Source organism: Mustela lutreola, chromosome 8 (genome assembly GCF_030435805.1).
Source record: "Mustela lutreola isolate mMusLut2 chromosome 8, mMusLut2.pri, whole genome shotgun sequence".
NCBI lineage: Eukaryota > Metazoa > Chordata > Mammalia > Carnivora > Mustelidae > Mustela > Mustela lutreola.
The window spans coordinates 78,309,199-78,325,815 of NC_081297.1; the positions used below are offsets into that span (position 1 = coordinate 78,309,199).

General features: G+C 38.4%; 1 protein-coding gene across 12 annotated transcripts in view; it reads right to left on the reverse strand.

The window, feature by feature from the left end:
* ABCC9 (ATP binding cassette subfamily C member 9) overlaps window positions 1-16,617 on the reverse strand; it is a 158,150-nt gene that overhangs the window by 23,054 nt on the left and 118,479 nt on the right. For all 12 annotated transcript variants that reach the window (XM_059185727.1, XM_059185722.1, XM_059185716.1 and 9 more), the window contains 2 exons: window positions 12,247-12,339; window positions 7,422-7,524 (listed from right to left, as the gene is read on the reverse strand). In XM_059185727.1, coding sequence (XP_059041710.1) covers window positions 7,422-7,524; window positions 12,247-12,339 — 196 coding nt within the window. The remainder of the gene's footprint in view (window positions 1-7,421; window positions 7,525-12,246; window positions 12,340-16,617) is intronic.

Sequence of the window (16,617 nt, forward strand, 5' to 3'; positions counted from 1 at the left end):
TCAGTCAATGGACACTTGGGCACTTTCTACAATTTGGCTATTGTTGATAATGCTGTTATAAACATCGGGATGCGTGTGTCCCTTTAAATCAGTATTTCTGCATTCTTTGGGCAAATACTTGGTAGTGCAATTCCTGGGTCATAAGTTAGTTTTATTTTTAACTTTGTGAGGAACCTCCATACTGTTTTCCAGAGGGTCTTCACCAGTTTGCATTCTCACTAGCAGGGCAGGAGGGTTCCTTTGTCTCCATATCCTCGCCAACATCTTTTTTTTCCTATGTTGTTAATTTAAGCCATTCTGACAGGTGTGAGATGGTATCTCATTGTGGTTTTGATTTGTATTCCCTGATGCTGAGTGTTGTGGAGCATCTTTTCATGTGTCTGTTGGCCATCTGGATGTCTTCTTTGAAAAAATGTTTATTCATGTCTTCTGCCCATTTCTTGACTGGATTATTTATTTTTGGGGTGTTGAGTTTGATAAGTTCTTCATAGATTCTTGGTACTAACCCTTTATCAGATATGTCTTTTGCAAATACCTTCTCCCATTCCAAAACTAAAAGACAATGCAATGTTTTTTAGTTTTGCTGATTGTTTCCTTCCCTGTGCAGAAGCCTTTTGTCTTGATGAAGTCCCAATAGTTCATTTTCGCTTTTGTGTCCCTTGCCTCCAGAGAGGTAGTGTCTAGTAAGAAGCTGCTGTAGATGATGTCAAAGAAGTTGCTCCCTGGGTTCTCCTCTAGGATTTTTATGGTTTTCTGTCTTATATTTAGGTCTTTCTTCTATTTTGAATTTATTTTTGTGCATGATGTAACGAAAGTGGTCCAGTTTCATTTCTGGACATTTCACATCTGCATGTGGCTATCCAGTTTTCCCAACATTTGTTGAAGAGACAGTCTTTTTCCCATTGGATATTCTTTTCTGGTTTGTGGAAGGTTAGTTGACCAAAATGTTGTGGGGCGATTTCTGGGTTTTTCTATTCTGTTCCACTGATTGATATGTCTGTTTTTGTGCCGGTACCACATTGCCTTGATCACTACAGATTTGTAATATACTTTGTCCAGAATTGTGATGCATCCAACTTTTTCTTTTTCAAAATTGTGTACATTCCTTTTAAAGTATAACAATAAAATAATCACAGAGTTTCAAGAAATGGATAGTAGACAGTAGGCTTAAGGTAAACATTATGAAGGAAATGCAAAACATTATGCACTCGATCTATCTCTTTTCTTCTCTTTTTCTCTCTTTCTCTCACATCACACCTCTCCCCGTTAAATTGACTATGGAACCTTATATTTTATATTGGGGTCTGGATTCACTCATTATATAGAGCTAAATGGTTGATTCGGTTAGATGATTTAATTATTTTCTATTGACTTAAAAATGATAATTCTGGTAATAGATAAATAGCCTTAGCCTGGCAATACTGCCAGCAAGAGAAGTGAAAACAGACAAAGGGAGGGAAGAGAGGAGGCTGATGAGTAAGTTTGAGGTAATATATATTTTCTGGCTCTCTTTCATGGCTAATGTTTTTAAAACTACTTGAAAGATTCTCAGTATGATCATCAGACACTGTTATTTTTAAGAGTCCAGTATATAAAATATGTCAAAATTTATATATAAAGTATAATATCTTAATATTTATATAGATTTCTATTTGTAAGATATTTATTTTACATATATAAAGTATACATATGTTTTTTATTTAACTTCAAGATAGTTAATATACAGTGCAGCACTGGTTTGAGGAGCAGATTGCAGTGATTCATCACCCACCTACAATCCTCAATGCTCATCCCAGCGAGTGCCCTCCTTAATGCCCATCACCTGTTTAGTCCATCCACCCACCAGTCACCTTCCCTCCAGCAACCCTCATTTTGTTCTCTATATGTAAGATTCTATTATAATTTGTTTCCCTCTCTGTTTTTATCTTATTTTCTTATTTTATTTTTTATTAAAGATAATGTATAGAGATAAATGTTTTTGACATCTCAGCAGTAAGGAATAGCTTTTGGAAGTACATTGATAGCACACTTTCCAGGGGATGAACCCGTTTTCAAAATCTACAGTCTACTAAATTCATATAGATACAAGAGCTTAAAAGCCAGTATGTCTGCAGCTTAGTAGCTATATAACAAAGTTATTTTATTTATTATAAAAAATATTCCTCATCCCTTTTTTAAGAGAGTGCTATTCTTCTTGTCTTCTAGTTATACCAGCTAGATAGTTTCAGATCACTCCTGGACTATTGCCATTGCTCAAAAATCTTTTTTCTATGGAGTATTGAAAGGAAAAAAGTAACATTTGCAGGGGCAGGACTGTGGGACATGGATTGTGCTAGGTGCTCTCTGTAATGAAGAGTATGAGTTTTGGTGTCAGAAAAATTATTTTTTCTAAAAAAAACTAAAACTAAACTTTTTTGTAATGAATTGGAATGTTTTAGAGTAATTATTCAGAATTTCACTTTGATCTGCATAAGAAAGGAAGCTCCTTTGTGCACCACTTTTATCAAGAAGACTCATAGCAAAATCACTAAGTTCCATTAACTTCCCTTCAAATCGTTCAGGAGTACAGATGTGTGAAGTTGATTGATAGTAAGAGCTTGTGTTAGCTCTCTATTTTTCACTTCATTTACCATTTTTTAAAGATTTTATTTATTAATTTGTCACAGAGAGAGACAGAAGGAGAGAGAGACAGTGCACACAAGCAGAGGGAGAGGCAGGCAAGAGGAGAAGCAGACCCCCCACTGAGCTGAAGGAGCCACTTAACAAGTTTAATGAGTTACAAAGTGATTCTATACTTACACCTTCTTTCCTTTCTTTGCAATATGCCAACAACAAAATAATTTCAAGGCAATCAATTAAGAAAGGAGAAGTGGCTGATCTGAATAACTCACACAAAAGAGAGCAAATTCTTAGGGATCACTAGCAGTATTCATTTTACTGCTTAGCCCTTACCCATCCTAACTAATACATTCCATGAAAACACACCTGTGGTCAAAACGAAACAGAAGCTACTGCACATAAAAATAGCCAGTTCTCCAAGAGGGCCCCACTGCCGGACATTGTATCTGGATAGTGATAAACTATAACTTCCATCGAGTTTGTGAATGCAACACTCCTTCCAGGGATAAGCCTCTGATTTCCAAGTCAAAAGAGAGGCCTCTTTGTCCAGATTTCTAGTGATTCAATGACATGTATCTATCTATGGGATTATAGTGAAAATGGAAATTTTCTATAAAACAGACTTACAAATGGTTAACAGCAACATAATCTCTACGCAGCCCTCAGCAGTACCACTCTCTCGTACCACTGAGTACCTGGGAGCATAGAGTAGGGCCTCCCAACCACAAGATCAGAGCACACCTGTCTGTGCTGGAGTTAGGAATACACAGAAAAGTTCTGTGCTGTTTTGTAAAATCAACTCTCGTGCAAGCTCACCCTGAAGGCTATTTTCACTTAAGCCTGTTGATGTTAAAGTTTTTTTGTTTTTGGGTGGTTTTTGGTTTTTTTTGGCTTCCTGATGTGAATTTTCTTTTATCCTTTCACCACACAGCAAGACAAAGCCTTGGAAAGACAGCCTTTAGATAGAGTTACACAATTTTCGCAAATGGAAACACCGATGCCAAAGAACTGGAACTGTTTAGTGCAGGGCTGAAGAGAAAACGCCGTGCTGAACAAAGGACGCAAGCAGCATTCAAAGGTTAGGCTGTAGAGACACCCTGCACATGACTGGGGCCCACTTCACTTGGCACCAGAGGAACTACACTCCCCTCTCTGCCAAAGCAAACCGGGTGGTCACAATCCAGCTCCTTTCCCACTAGCCAAATTATTCTTTTAGACTCTCGTCCTTTTTTGATGCGAGTGTATTGTGACCTTCATTTTTTTCCTAATTCGGAACGAATATGAAGTGACTATGGTGGGCAGGGCTATGTAGTCCATAGGGAAAGCTGTTGACTCAGAGAAAGGGAATAACTTGTGATTGTCTTAGCTCTTGCTTAACTTGACCAGGAAAAGAAACGAGAGCCATATATTTAAAATAAATTAGAGAATAAACAAAAATGGGATGGGGCTCATGGATCTTCTGAAATCCCACAAGAGGTGTTTCTCTGGTTCCTCCTCCTTCCTTCTCTTGAGATTTTCCATCCAGGGAATTCAGTGGCATTGCTTCTGAAAGCTCGAACTGAGAGTGAAGAGGAAGGGAAGTGAAAAATAGCCACAGAAAGCAATGATAAGTTTTCTCCTCTTTCTCTTTATGAAGGTGATGAGTCCATGAATTAGAGTTGGTGAAATCCCCAGATCTGCATCAGAAAATCCTGTTGGTTTCTTCTGATTTATGCCTAATGCCCCAACCTTCCTTGTGCCGGTTAGTTGTGTTTCTGCTACGGGAACTCTAAGAATATTAGCTATGAGCAGATATTTTTGCTAAATGAGGAATATGGCAAAGAACAGAGAAAGGAGGGGGTGTGTTGTTGCTGTGGGTAAGTAAGATCAATGCAGATTCAGTGAACCAAATAGAAGTTTTCATTACTTATTTTTCTAATGACTTACAAGGCAGAATATGTCCAGCTGTGGGGGTCAGAGAACAGTTCACACCCTTGTCCCCAAGGTCCTGTATCTCAACATCCATGTTTCTGATACAAGATCCACTTATTTCAAAATGAAATCATGTCTCCAGTGATGGAGATGTGTCCACAAGAGCACAATAGTAATGAGGTCATTATATGTATACAACTGGAAGAAAAGTTACTTCCTAAAAAGAGTTACCTAATTAACTGATTCCATACTCCTACTATAGCATATGTTCTTGAATTACACATTTGTAGTTGAATAAAGATTCTGATATTAACATATTTTGAATAATATCCTGGTTCTAACGAAAACTCTCAAGGTACTGAGAAGAAGAGAGTGAATCTGACTAGTTTAGGTTGGATCACTGGGGTTGTCTAGAGGGGTGTGTGTGTGTGTGTGTGTGTGTGTGTGCATACCCACATAAACTTACTAACACACACAATTAGGCAAAAAAGACAAATCTAAACAAAAGACTTTGGACCCTGATTTCTGTCAGCAGAGATGTCTGGAATTTTACAATAAATCAGCAAGTTCCTTTCCAAAACTTACTTTTACCCACCAGAAACAGAAGCAAAAGGTCCTTTTTTTTTTTTTTTTTTTTTTGTATTGTTTTTAAGGGAGAGACCAGACAAGAATTCTTGGAAGGATCAAAATACACAGAAAACAAAGACAAGACACACAAACAAATGTATCTTCAAGGAACAGAATGGATGGCAGAGCCTGCCATTCCTGTTTCAACATCAGTATTTTCTTTAGGTCTCTACAGCTGAAAACTTGAATTCTTTTACATTTGGGTTGTCCTGCTGCCTTTTCACATGGGGTTTAAAGTAATGAGCCATGAGTCAAACTGAACTAAAGCCATTCTGAATCTGGCCACTCTTCCTCTCTAATTTCTCCTGACCTCCCCTTTCTTGGCAGTCTGAAAGCTCTAATATCTTGTCTTTTGGCTATGAGAGCAGAACATATGGTTTGCTTGAATATTCTTGTTAAACACTTGTCCATTAACCTGACAGTAGGAAGTGCTAAAGAACAGAAACAGGAGTCCAGTCAGACATTCACCTCAAGTCCAAAGCAAACACACTTGCCCCCTAAAACACCTGCTTGATCTCCAAGTTAAGAAAAATCAAACAACGAAGGTAACCATTGACATTTTCTATCATGATTTGGGGACATTCTTTCATCAAGTTCTTTCATGATTTATTCTGTTTTTCAGATATGATTGGGTTTTTTTTTTTTTTTTCTTCCTTAGAGAAAACAAATTTAAAAAACAAATAGAAGTTTAAAACAATGAATTAGGGTCTGGATAGGATCTGGGAATAATGTCTTAGTTCTGTTATAAATCAAGCAACACTTCATCTGCCTTTATGCTCTCTATAGGTAATTCAGGAGACATTTTGCCCAACCCCTACAGCTAGCTGGAAGGAATTTGTTATCAACAACCAATGCTTCTATCTAAAATTTGTAAAATATAATTGTGTTATGTCACTGAATAATTACTACATTGTAACTAATAAAGTGGAAGAGAGTCTCTGTAAACCAGTGGGAAATCATGATGATTAAAGCCCAAGACGGGGGCAGGGGCACGGTTCAAGAATCCATACCAACCTGTATCCATCCATCAACAACTCAGATTATACTTGGGCTCTTTCATTTCTAACTCATCAAATTCCTTTTACTATTTGCCTTCTTTGGTCTGTTAAGTTTTGAAAGCCTGAATATAGTAGACATAATAGCCTTGTAATAGTACAGATAAACTTCCTGTTCCTTTGGACAAATGGATAGATAATTATTTTCTTATTTTATTTTTATTTTTTTAAAGACTTTATTTACTTATTTGAGAAGGAGAGCACAAGGAGGGTGGAGGGGAGAGGCAAAGGGAGAGGGAGAAGCAGACTCTCCACTGAGCAGGGAGCCCAGCACCCTGGGATCATGACCTGAGCTGAAGGCAGTGGCTTAACGACTGAGTCACCCAGGTTCCCCGATAGAAAATTATTTTTTTTTTAAAGATTACAGACAACTCATCATTACCATCAAAGTAGCATATTTATAGTACAGATTATGCAGACCAGTCTGCAAACACATTTCCTTCCTTTCTGGAACTTGTGTCCCATCCATCTCCTGGTTCATACTCCAGCTGTTTGGCTCATGAACCACTTACCACAGCAGGTGCTGTTTCCATTCACTTATTTATTTATTCATCCTTTCATTCAAAAGACATTTGTTGAGTGCACCTGCTAATCAGGAAACTAAGGGCTTTATATTATTATTTTTCATCCTAATATCCCCATGAAGTACATTTTCTTATTCCTATTTTACAGATGAGGAACAGACTCAAATTAATTAACTTGCTAGATCAAGTCTGTATGATGCCAAATCATGTGCTGTCCTCCTCCTTCACAAGGGATAGAAGAAGGCGACAGATGATTAATTGCAGTTTTTTTACATTTTGCGCTAATGTGATCCTCCACTGGCTTAAAACACAGAAAGTCACCATCTCTTCCAGGCTTGCCCTGCTCAGTGAAGGATACGAGTACATCTGTTCACTTGTCAAATTTGTTCTTTTGAAAAAAAAAAATGAAGTTCTACAAACATTTGCCATTCCATTAACTTATGCGATCTAGAGACTAATGAACACAAAATGAATTTTTGCTTTTTGGGCTATTTGTCTTGCCATTAGCTAAAACATTATGACAAATTTCATCTGTAACATAAACAAACCTGAGCTATTTTAATGTTCGGAAAAAGTGAAGTTAGTGTGGCTCTCGGTGCAAGACTAATTTTTACAACTGTCTCTCTCTTTGCATCAGGCCCCTTTTTTGTTTGGATTCCATTTGGAAATCACGAAACGGACGTACCGTTCTGACCTCTAGCCATCTGTTGGCTGCTGAGAGGAATAAGTAGGCAATGTTGTTCGTGTCCGTCAGTTCCAGCATACGTTGCTTAAATCTGGTTTCATGCCTGTAGAAAACAAAAATATGATCACGCTAGCCACCAACAGGAGAAATAATAAGAAACAGTCACACTTACTACTACTCTGTTTACACAACATCGTGACAAACGGATGGGATGGAATGACTAGTAAATGGACTCCTACTTCAAAATAAAGGCCAGCTGCTACTGCTTTGCTGCACGCTTACTGGGGAGGGTGTGGTCCGTCCTTCTTCCTTTCTTAGACCCCTGCTATGAAAAGGAAGCTTTCTGATGACAAATTCCTATTAAGGATCACTTCATAAATTTCCTCATTATTTTGCGGCCACAAAAACAAGGCATGGCCTGTGTTGCAAGGGCCTTACAAAAACCAGAGTAAGTTGTACAGAAGCGCAATAAGCTCTACCTACTTTTTATTGCCTTTTTTTTTTTTTTTTTAACTTTTCCAAATAACACAGTTAAAGGTGGATAGGAGGAGCTGAACGAGGACCAGAGAAGACAGGAAACTATGCATGTGTAACAGGCAAATAGATACTTTTAAATTTCTCCTTCTGCTGGGGTTTCTGGGAACCAAAGAAGGAAACTGAGTAGAAAGAAGTAGAGGATGGAGGTCCTTGGAGGTGGCAGATGTTCTTGTTAGATGAGATAGCTTATGCTCAAGGTTCTAAAATATTTGTAAGGATGGTCACTGCACGAAAGGAACTCTCAGCCTATGGTACTTATAGGATTTTATGACAAACACAGTTTAGATATTGATCCCTGGCCAAATTCAGCTCATTCTTGGAAATCAACATCATCAGACCAAATTCTGGGTAATCCGTGTTATAAATGAAACTTCTAATAAGAATCTTATCCATCTGAACATGTGAGCTACTTTTTCACAGAACTCATGCTACATGGTGATAAATCTTTCCAAATAACAAAAATAGTCTCTTTTCATTTTTCAGTTATTTTCCGTGAATAACAAAAACAATGGAAAGCTGGATAATATAATAAAAATAACTGATTTGAAGGTTGGAGGAAATGCCAAATCAAAATGTGGTCTATTCACTCTTCATGGCCATGACTGTTCATATATGGACCACTTGTCTGCACATTACATTTTTAAGGCATAGCCAAGTTTCATTTGACAGCTCAGAAATGATTCCTGTTTGACAAAAGACTGCCCCAAGTTTCCCCAAATCTTCAAATGAATTTGCAAAACTTTATATTAAACCATCACTATGTCACAAGTCCTGTGTGGGGCGTTCACTTGGCCCACAAAGTCGTCCATACAGGCCAATATAAAGCAGATACTTGATATCTGTCCAATCCATCTGATCATTCCAATATGCCAAACCAGATAAATCAGATAACTGAGTCAGACAACATCTGATCTACAATAATCAAAGGATTTGGCAATCAGAGCCAAATAATTACCTCACTTTGAGTTATGAGTTTGCAGCCTTGACCTAAATGCCATGTACAGAAGGACCTACACGAAAGAGCAACTTACTGGAGTGGGCCTGAGAAGTCCCAGGAACATGCCTGTTTTGTACTGGGATGGCCCCTTAGAACTGAAGAGAGTGAATAAAGAAAAGGCAGAATGGCCCACAGGACTAGAGGATTTACTGCAATAGTGGATATGAATGGTAATGAGATATATCCTCCTAAGGAACAACATTTCTGTATTTGCAATGTTAGGGAGATTGCCAGCCATTCATTCCGAAACTTTGCAAGACATCGGGGGGGGGGAAATATATATATATATATATATATATATGAACAAGATGTAACCTCTGCCCTTGAGGAACACTGTCTTTAGGGAAGGAGGTAAACACGGTGGTAACAAGCAAGGACCATGCAACTCAGAGGCTGGTTATAACAGCCCTGTGCACGAAACGCTACTTGAGTATAAAAGAAGGGGGCAACTCGCACAGGGAAGGAGATAGAGGATGGGGAGAGAAGGAGGATTAAGCAAAGTTTCATGGAGGACCTGGAGGAAGATCCAAGTGAGGTTTTAAAGGATGAGATGAATGCTTCAGGTTAACAAGGGAAGACAAAGCTGTGGAAACAGTAGGAACAACATGAGCAAAGGCACAAAAATGAGAAAACTCATCATGTTCAGGGGCTCAAGAGAGGGTTTGCTCTCTACAGGATGGTGGTAATGGAGAGATTGGGGATGGGGCCCACTGGACCAAAGCCACTGGACCACCTTTCAGATGAACATCAAAGACTTTATTCTGACAAAGTGCTTTGTCTGGGATGCTTCTTACTCTTCATTTAGTTGTGGGATATTGTTTCAGATGCACTTTTAAAGAGTTTGTAAATGGAATTGGCAACGGTCTGAAGCAGCAGCGAGAGGGGAGGGGTGGAAATGCAGTGAACATTCTTTCTGTGTGTTTCTATTTGGCAAGAAACCTTCTGTTTTCCTAATGGAAACTTTGACACACTCAGTCTGTATCTTTTCATCCACATCCAGCTCATCTTCTGAACATTCTTAGACCTTTATTCTGTTGGACCAAAAAAAAAAAAAAAAAAATAGGAAAGGTCACTGAAATCTCAGTCTAATTTAACTGTGAAACTTTCGTGGTAAACTACTTGAGGGAGTTCACTGCCGCGTGTGAGTACACCACGAACCCTGAATGCAGGGGAGGAGAGGCAGCCTAATCAGTAAATGCTAACTTTCCAAAAGAGCTGAAGACTCTGGGGACTCTGGGTAGCCTGAAAGAAAGGAAGAAATGGATGGAAAAGAAAATGTTTGATTCTTGACCAAAAACACCAAATGTAAAGACTCTAGAATTTTATTCATAGCAGCAGGACTGTCCCCACATTTTAAAACTTCTTTTGGTTTAAAAATGCTGATATTTGCGGTACTTAATATTTACTTTAGAAATGAATGTTAAAAGATATAAATCTGGATGACTATGACGCAGATACTTCTCCATAAAAAGTTCGGTTGTCTTTTGTTTCTTCCAATCATAATTCAAGCCTTGAAGATTTAACACATAGTATTTTGTTCTTCTAACTACCTAGACTTTTCCTCATGTAAAATTAGGAATAGTCATGCTAAATTCTGTCCATGTGTCTAACAAAGAAGAAAAATGAAAAGCCTAAATCTTGACTCTTGGTCAAGTTCCTCTGTCATTCTAAACTGTTTTTTCCTTCAAGACAATTTACCTCATTCTAGTCATCATCACTCTTAGAAAATAACTTCACCTTGTCCGGAGAGAAAACAGAGCAAGGACTGTTATATGTTGAACCCGTCAACGTCCTGCAGTGTCATCGAGGAGCTTGCCTGAATCCTGGCACTTCTTGCCCCACACCTGCCATGTCACCCTAACTGTTTTCTTTGTGGTATTTATCTGGGATGGAAGTGGAAGGCCATGTCTTTGTAGACTTTAAATATCCATACCAAGAGTAGTACCAGCATATGTTCAATACTCAAATAGATTAACTTGAAAGGATTTATTTGGTGAAAAATGAAATCTTTAATATGATGGATGCAATGAGTACCACTGGTCATTACTGGCTTCCACCAGGACACAAATTTGGTCTTAATATTATAATTTGATGTCAATCAGTAGTTTTGTCATCTCCAATAAGAGCCACTCTGATGGGAAAACACACCACTGCAGAAAGTGTGAATTTTCATGATGAAGTCTATGTAGATTGATGCAGAAATTCTGTGATACATATTGTTGATGTTTATATCTCTCTATTCTACTTTTTGACTCAGGTTTTTATATCTAATAATATAAATATTTCTTAGGGTAGAAAAAGCTCTAATTGAAATCACTACATGTTTGCATTTAGGGTTCCAAGAAGACATTATACTTTAAGATGTCAATTTTCCAGATTAAATGAAATACTCAGTGCTGCCACCTTCTCTTCTGAGTTTACTTGAACAGGGGAAATAGGACCAGATCATTTTCTGAGTGTAAAGTAAACGCTTTTGATCAAAAGCTTGGGTTCTTACTGTTTACCAGTAATAACTGAAGAAAACTGGGACGCCTGGGTGGCTCAGTTGGTTAAGCAGCTGCCTTTGGCTCAGGTCATGATCCCAGAGTCCTGGGATCGAGTCCCACATTGGGCTCCTTGCTCGGCAGGGAGCCTGCTTCTCCCTCTCTTCTGCCTGCCATTCTGTCTGCTTGTGCTCGCTCTCTCTCCCTCTCTCTCTCTGACAAATAAAATCTTAAAAAAAAAAAAATTGAAGAAAACTGATTAAATCCTAAAATAACTTGATATAGTAGTATTTATTTTATTTTATTTTTAGTAGCATTTCTTTTATTATTAATATTCTTATTTTAATATATTCTTATTAATAATATTAATATTATTAATATTCTTATTTAATGTCCTTAATATTCTTATTCTTATCAACAACTTGTTGATTGGATGCTTCTTTTCTAATCACCATGATTAGTGCTTTCCATGTATTTGTCAATCAGCCCAATGGCCCTAAGAAGCAAAGTTGATTTCTCCATTTCACAGATAAGAAAACTGAGGCTAGGGAATTGACAAGACAGATCGACATTACACAGCTAGTATCTTTCCAATACGGTATTTCATTCTTTCTTTATGTTTGTCAAAATTTCAGAGAATTAGACTAACTCTGAACATTTATTGCCGTATTTTCCCTCTTCTAGTTTAGAACACTGCCATGCCCACACAGTAGGCATCCAAAAAATGGTAGCAATTATCAGTTATTTGCAGATAGGTTTGTTGATTATATGATTGCCTAATCAGCAAAATGAAAATATCTTTGCTCACCTAAATGCCCGAATGGTGGTGAGTCCTTCAGCTGTTTCTGAGAAGTGGCAAAGTAGAGGGAGCTGGGTAGAATCATCAAGTTCCTGGAGATCTCTAGAACAGAGAAAAGTGCAAAATTAACTTCAGATGCATTCAGGTTCAGAGGCTACTGTGTTCATCCTAAATTAGGGTTTTTCCTTGTTATTGCAACTAATTCCTCCTAGAACCCAGTTAACAAAAGCCTCAACAGTTTATAATCTAAAGAGGAAGAGAGAGATGAGTACAGAATGAATTTTGGTCCAGGCCACATATGTACTGCATTGTAAAAACTACTTGCTTTGTGCAACAACTATAGCAAACTGCTATGGGGACACAGAGGAAAGGACGATTACCTCCTACCTCGGAGGTGGGTAATATTTTGGGGGGACATGTGGAATTTAGGCCAAATCTTAAGCTTTGAGGAGGGCGTCAATAAAACAAGAAGCGCATTCCAGCTATGGGAATAAGGGCAAACACAGCAGACTAAAGAACGCGGGCAGGTGCAGTCTGGGTGGTGCCCAGAATCCTTTGCGAGTGCTGCAGCAGGGAAAGGCTGTGTAAAGGAGAGAGGGGACTTGTGGTGGAGGGTCCTGGGTGACTTGGACAAAATCCCTGAAGTCTAGAAATGAAATGATCAGGCTGTGCTTCAGCAACATGACTTGGTCGGCTATAAAGGATGAAAGAGAGTAAGTGAGTTAGGGCACTCTACATCAGAGATTTTTTTTTTAAAGTTCTGAATTACTGGGATTCTAATGAGATTTTTTTTTTTTTAAAGATTTTATTTATTTATTTGACAGAGAGAGAAATCACAAGTAGGCAGAGAGTCAGGCAGAGAGAGAGAGAGAAGCAGGCTCCCGCTGAGCAAAGAGCCCGATGCGGGGCTCGATCCCAGGACACTGAGATCATGACCTGAGCCGAAGGCAGTGGCTTAATCCACTGAGCCACCCAGGCGCCCCCTAATGAGATTTAAAACAGTCTCCCAGAAGTAGGTTTCTAAATTGTGACAATCGATGAATGGTAGCAGGGTGAGTAAGAGAGAATTGTCAAATATAGCTTGGCTGTTTCTAGCTTAGCCGACTTGACAAATGATGGTATTATTTACCAGGGTGGAAGACACGGAATAAAGGGATTTGAAGAAAAAGACAACGAATTTGCCCTTGGCCACAATGAATTTGCTTCCTTGCCTCCACGCTTCATGGAACTTTTTTCATTGGTCCTCTGAGGAACTATAAAATATACATATAAAATGTATATTATATATATATGTATATATGTGTGTGCATATATATATATATATATATACGTATAATATTCAATGAACATTTAGTGGACAAACATCTGAATCATCCTTTTCATAAAGATGCATACTAGTGATGAAAACATTTCCTGAAGCCACATAAGCTAACATTTCTAGAAGATAGGCTAAGTGTTATACCATATGTTTCAAAATAATCCTCTTTTTTCTTTTCAGTTTTTTTTTCCTGCCATGGTTTAGGTTTTGGGGTTGAGGGTTTAGAGCTGCAGCATCAACATTCACCTTCCAGAGTCAATGAATTAAACTGTTCATAATCTTCAACAATAACTTGGGCCATTCTGGGCTGCCTGTGTAGTGCCACAAACAAATGCAAAACTCTTTTGAGTTCCTACAATGGATTTGTCCTCTTTAGAAACTGCAGAGGAGACAGAAAGAAAGAGGGAAGGGAAAGAAAGAGGAGTGGAGGAAATCAAGTATGAAGGAATGTGAGTAGTTTGCTACTTTAACCATAAAACTAAGTGGCTATTTGTCAATTTGACACAAGTAACAGGTGGTCACTGCATTTGAGGTTTGCAATGAAGGGAAAAAATTAGGATGGAGAAACCCTTGTTTATAAGACTGTGCTTTGTGAAACCAAGAAGGGGAGGGCACAGCTTGACCTTATATTCTTGTAAGTAGGACTCACACTTCCTTACAGAGTTAACCACACATTAGGTCTTTGATTTCAGAGATTCCAAATTCCATGACATATCCTGTCTCCCACTTTAATTCCTTTTGGTACTTACAAAACAGCCTGTTAAGTTGCCTGAGTTTTTCAATATGAGTGAGTCCTGCAGAGGCTCAACATCTAGAAAGGTTTTTTTTGTTTTGTTTTTAAGATTATTTATTTATTTATTTGAGAGAGAGAGAGAGAGAGAGAGAGCACATGTAGGCTGAGCGGCAAGCAGAAGGAGAGGCCAAAGCAGACTCCCCACGGAGCAGGGAGCCTGATGTGGGGCTCAATCCCAGGACCCCAGGATCATGACCTGAGCTGAAGGCAAACACTTAACCGATTGAGCCACCCAGGTGTCCCTAGAAAGGTTTTTTGTCTGTGAAACTAAATGTCATGTGCTTATACTTGTTTACTTCCATAGAATTTCAAATAAGAATGTTTGATAATCCATTATCAGTGTTAATTCTTTAAAAGTGGCCATCTCATCCATGCGGTGCCTGGGTGGCACAGTTGGGTAAGCATCTGACACTTGGGTTCAGCTCAGGTCCTGATCTCAGGGTCCCAAAATAGTGCCTCACATGGGGCTCTGCACTCAGCGTGGAGTCTGTTCGAGATTCTCTCTCTCTCTTCCCCTTCCATTCGTTCTCTCTCTTTGTAAAATAAATAAATAAATCTCTTTTTAAAAAAAGATCATCTTCATATTTTAGGCACTATCAATGCTAGTAACAGATTGTTCTTTGTTATAATGAACAGAATCCACAATTTTTATTATTTGTTTAATTATTTAATGATTTGCAATTCCAATTTATAATGGACTAGGAATGTTTGCCTAGTCTTTGTCCTCAATTTGTGTTGCAAAGGGATAAAAATAAGCCCAAATGAATATGTGACTGAAGTAAGACATGACTATAATATTTAGTGATAAGAAGATAAGAATAGATTTGGAAACAACAGAAATAAAGTAACTGAACTTGCCTCTCCAGCAAGCAGTGTCAGTAATGGTAACAGAATAAACGAAAAAGTGAACTCATGATTAACTCTTCCCTTTTGGTCTCAATTTGCTATAAGAAAAGCAGATGAGGCTGGGAATGAAAAAACATTCTAGATTTTTTTCTAAGATTTTATTTATTTATTTGACAGAGATCACAAGTAGGCATAGAGAGGAGGAAGCAGGCTCCCTGCTTAGCAGAGAGCCAGATGTGGGGCTCGATCCCAGGACCCTGAGATCATGACCTGAGCTGAAGGCAGAGGCTTTAACCCACTGAGCCACCCAGGCGCCCCAACATTCTAGATTTAATACAGATCTCTAACATTGGAGGACCCCCAAATCATAGCTGAGGGAAAACAACCACATTTTTAAAATTAAAAACCGTTATAAGATATATTAAGAGGTTCCCAACTACAATCTTGGCTTTTCTTATTACCTTCCCCAATTTCTCATCGTCTTCTTTGCAGTCATGTCCTATTAAATATCCTCAGTTTACCGAATAAACTCAGTATCTATCTTCTTATTCTAGCACTTAATGCACAAACAAGGATTACCTTATCTACAGGGACTAAGTTTCTTGAGCACAGGTTCTTGTCAGGTGGATCCCTTCACCTGCCACATGGCTTACACAATTATTTTCAACACTGTAATGCCTATTGAGTGTTTGTTGCAATAAAGTGATTATTGCGGGTGCCTGGGTGGCTCAGTGGGTTAAGCCGCTGCCTTTGGCTCAGGTCATGATCTCGGGGTCCTGGGATCGAGGCCCGCGTCGGGCTCTCTCTGCTCAGCAGGGAGCCTGATTCCCTCTCTCTCTCTCTGCCTGCCTCTCCATCTACTTGTGATTTCTGTCTGTCAAATAAATAAATAAAATCTTTAAAAAAAATAAAGTGATTATTGCAATGGTATAAATTTACTGTATTATTTATAACAACTCTTCAAAGCTGAACTGGAATTTTTTAAAAAATTTAATTTAATTTTTTCAGTGTTCCAAGATTCATTGTTTATGTACCACATCCAGTACTTCATGCAATACATGCCCTCCTTAATATCCCCCACCAGGCTCACCCATGCCCCCAACCCCCCTCCCGACTCTAAAACCCTCAGTTTGTTTTTCAGAGTCCTTAGTCTCTCATGCTTCGTCTCCCACTACGATTTAATTTTAAAACAACTGGTACTACATATCATTTAACTATAGTACATCTCAGCAAATGATAAATCTTATATTAATAGAAGAATGTAAGATTCATGGCTACTTTTATTTATATTTGGCTGGGTACTCAAGTATGTGTTAAATTATCCAATCTGGAAAGTTCCAATCTCTTGGAGTTACAGCTCTTCTATCAGACATTCAAGATTATCTCCTTTTCTAGTCATCACTCTGACTTATCTCTTTAACCT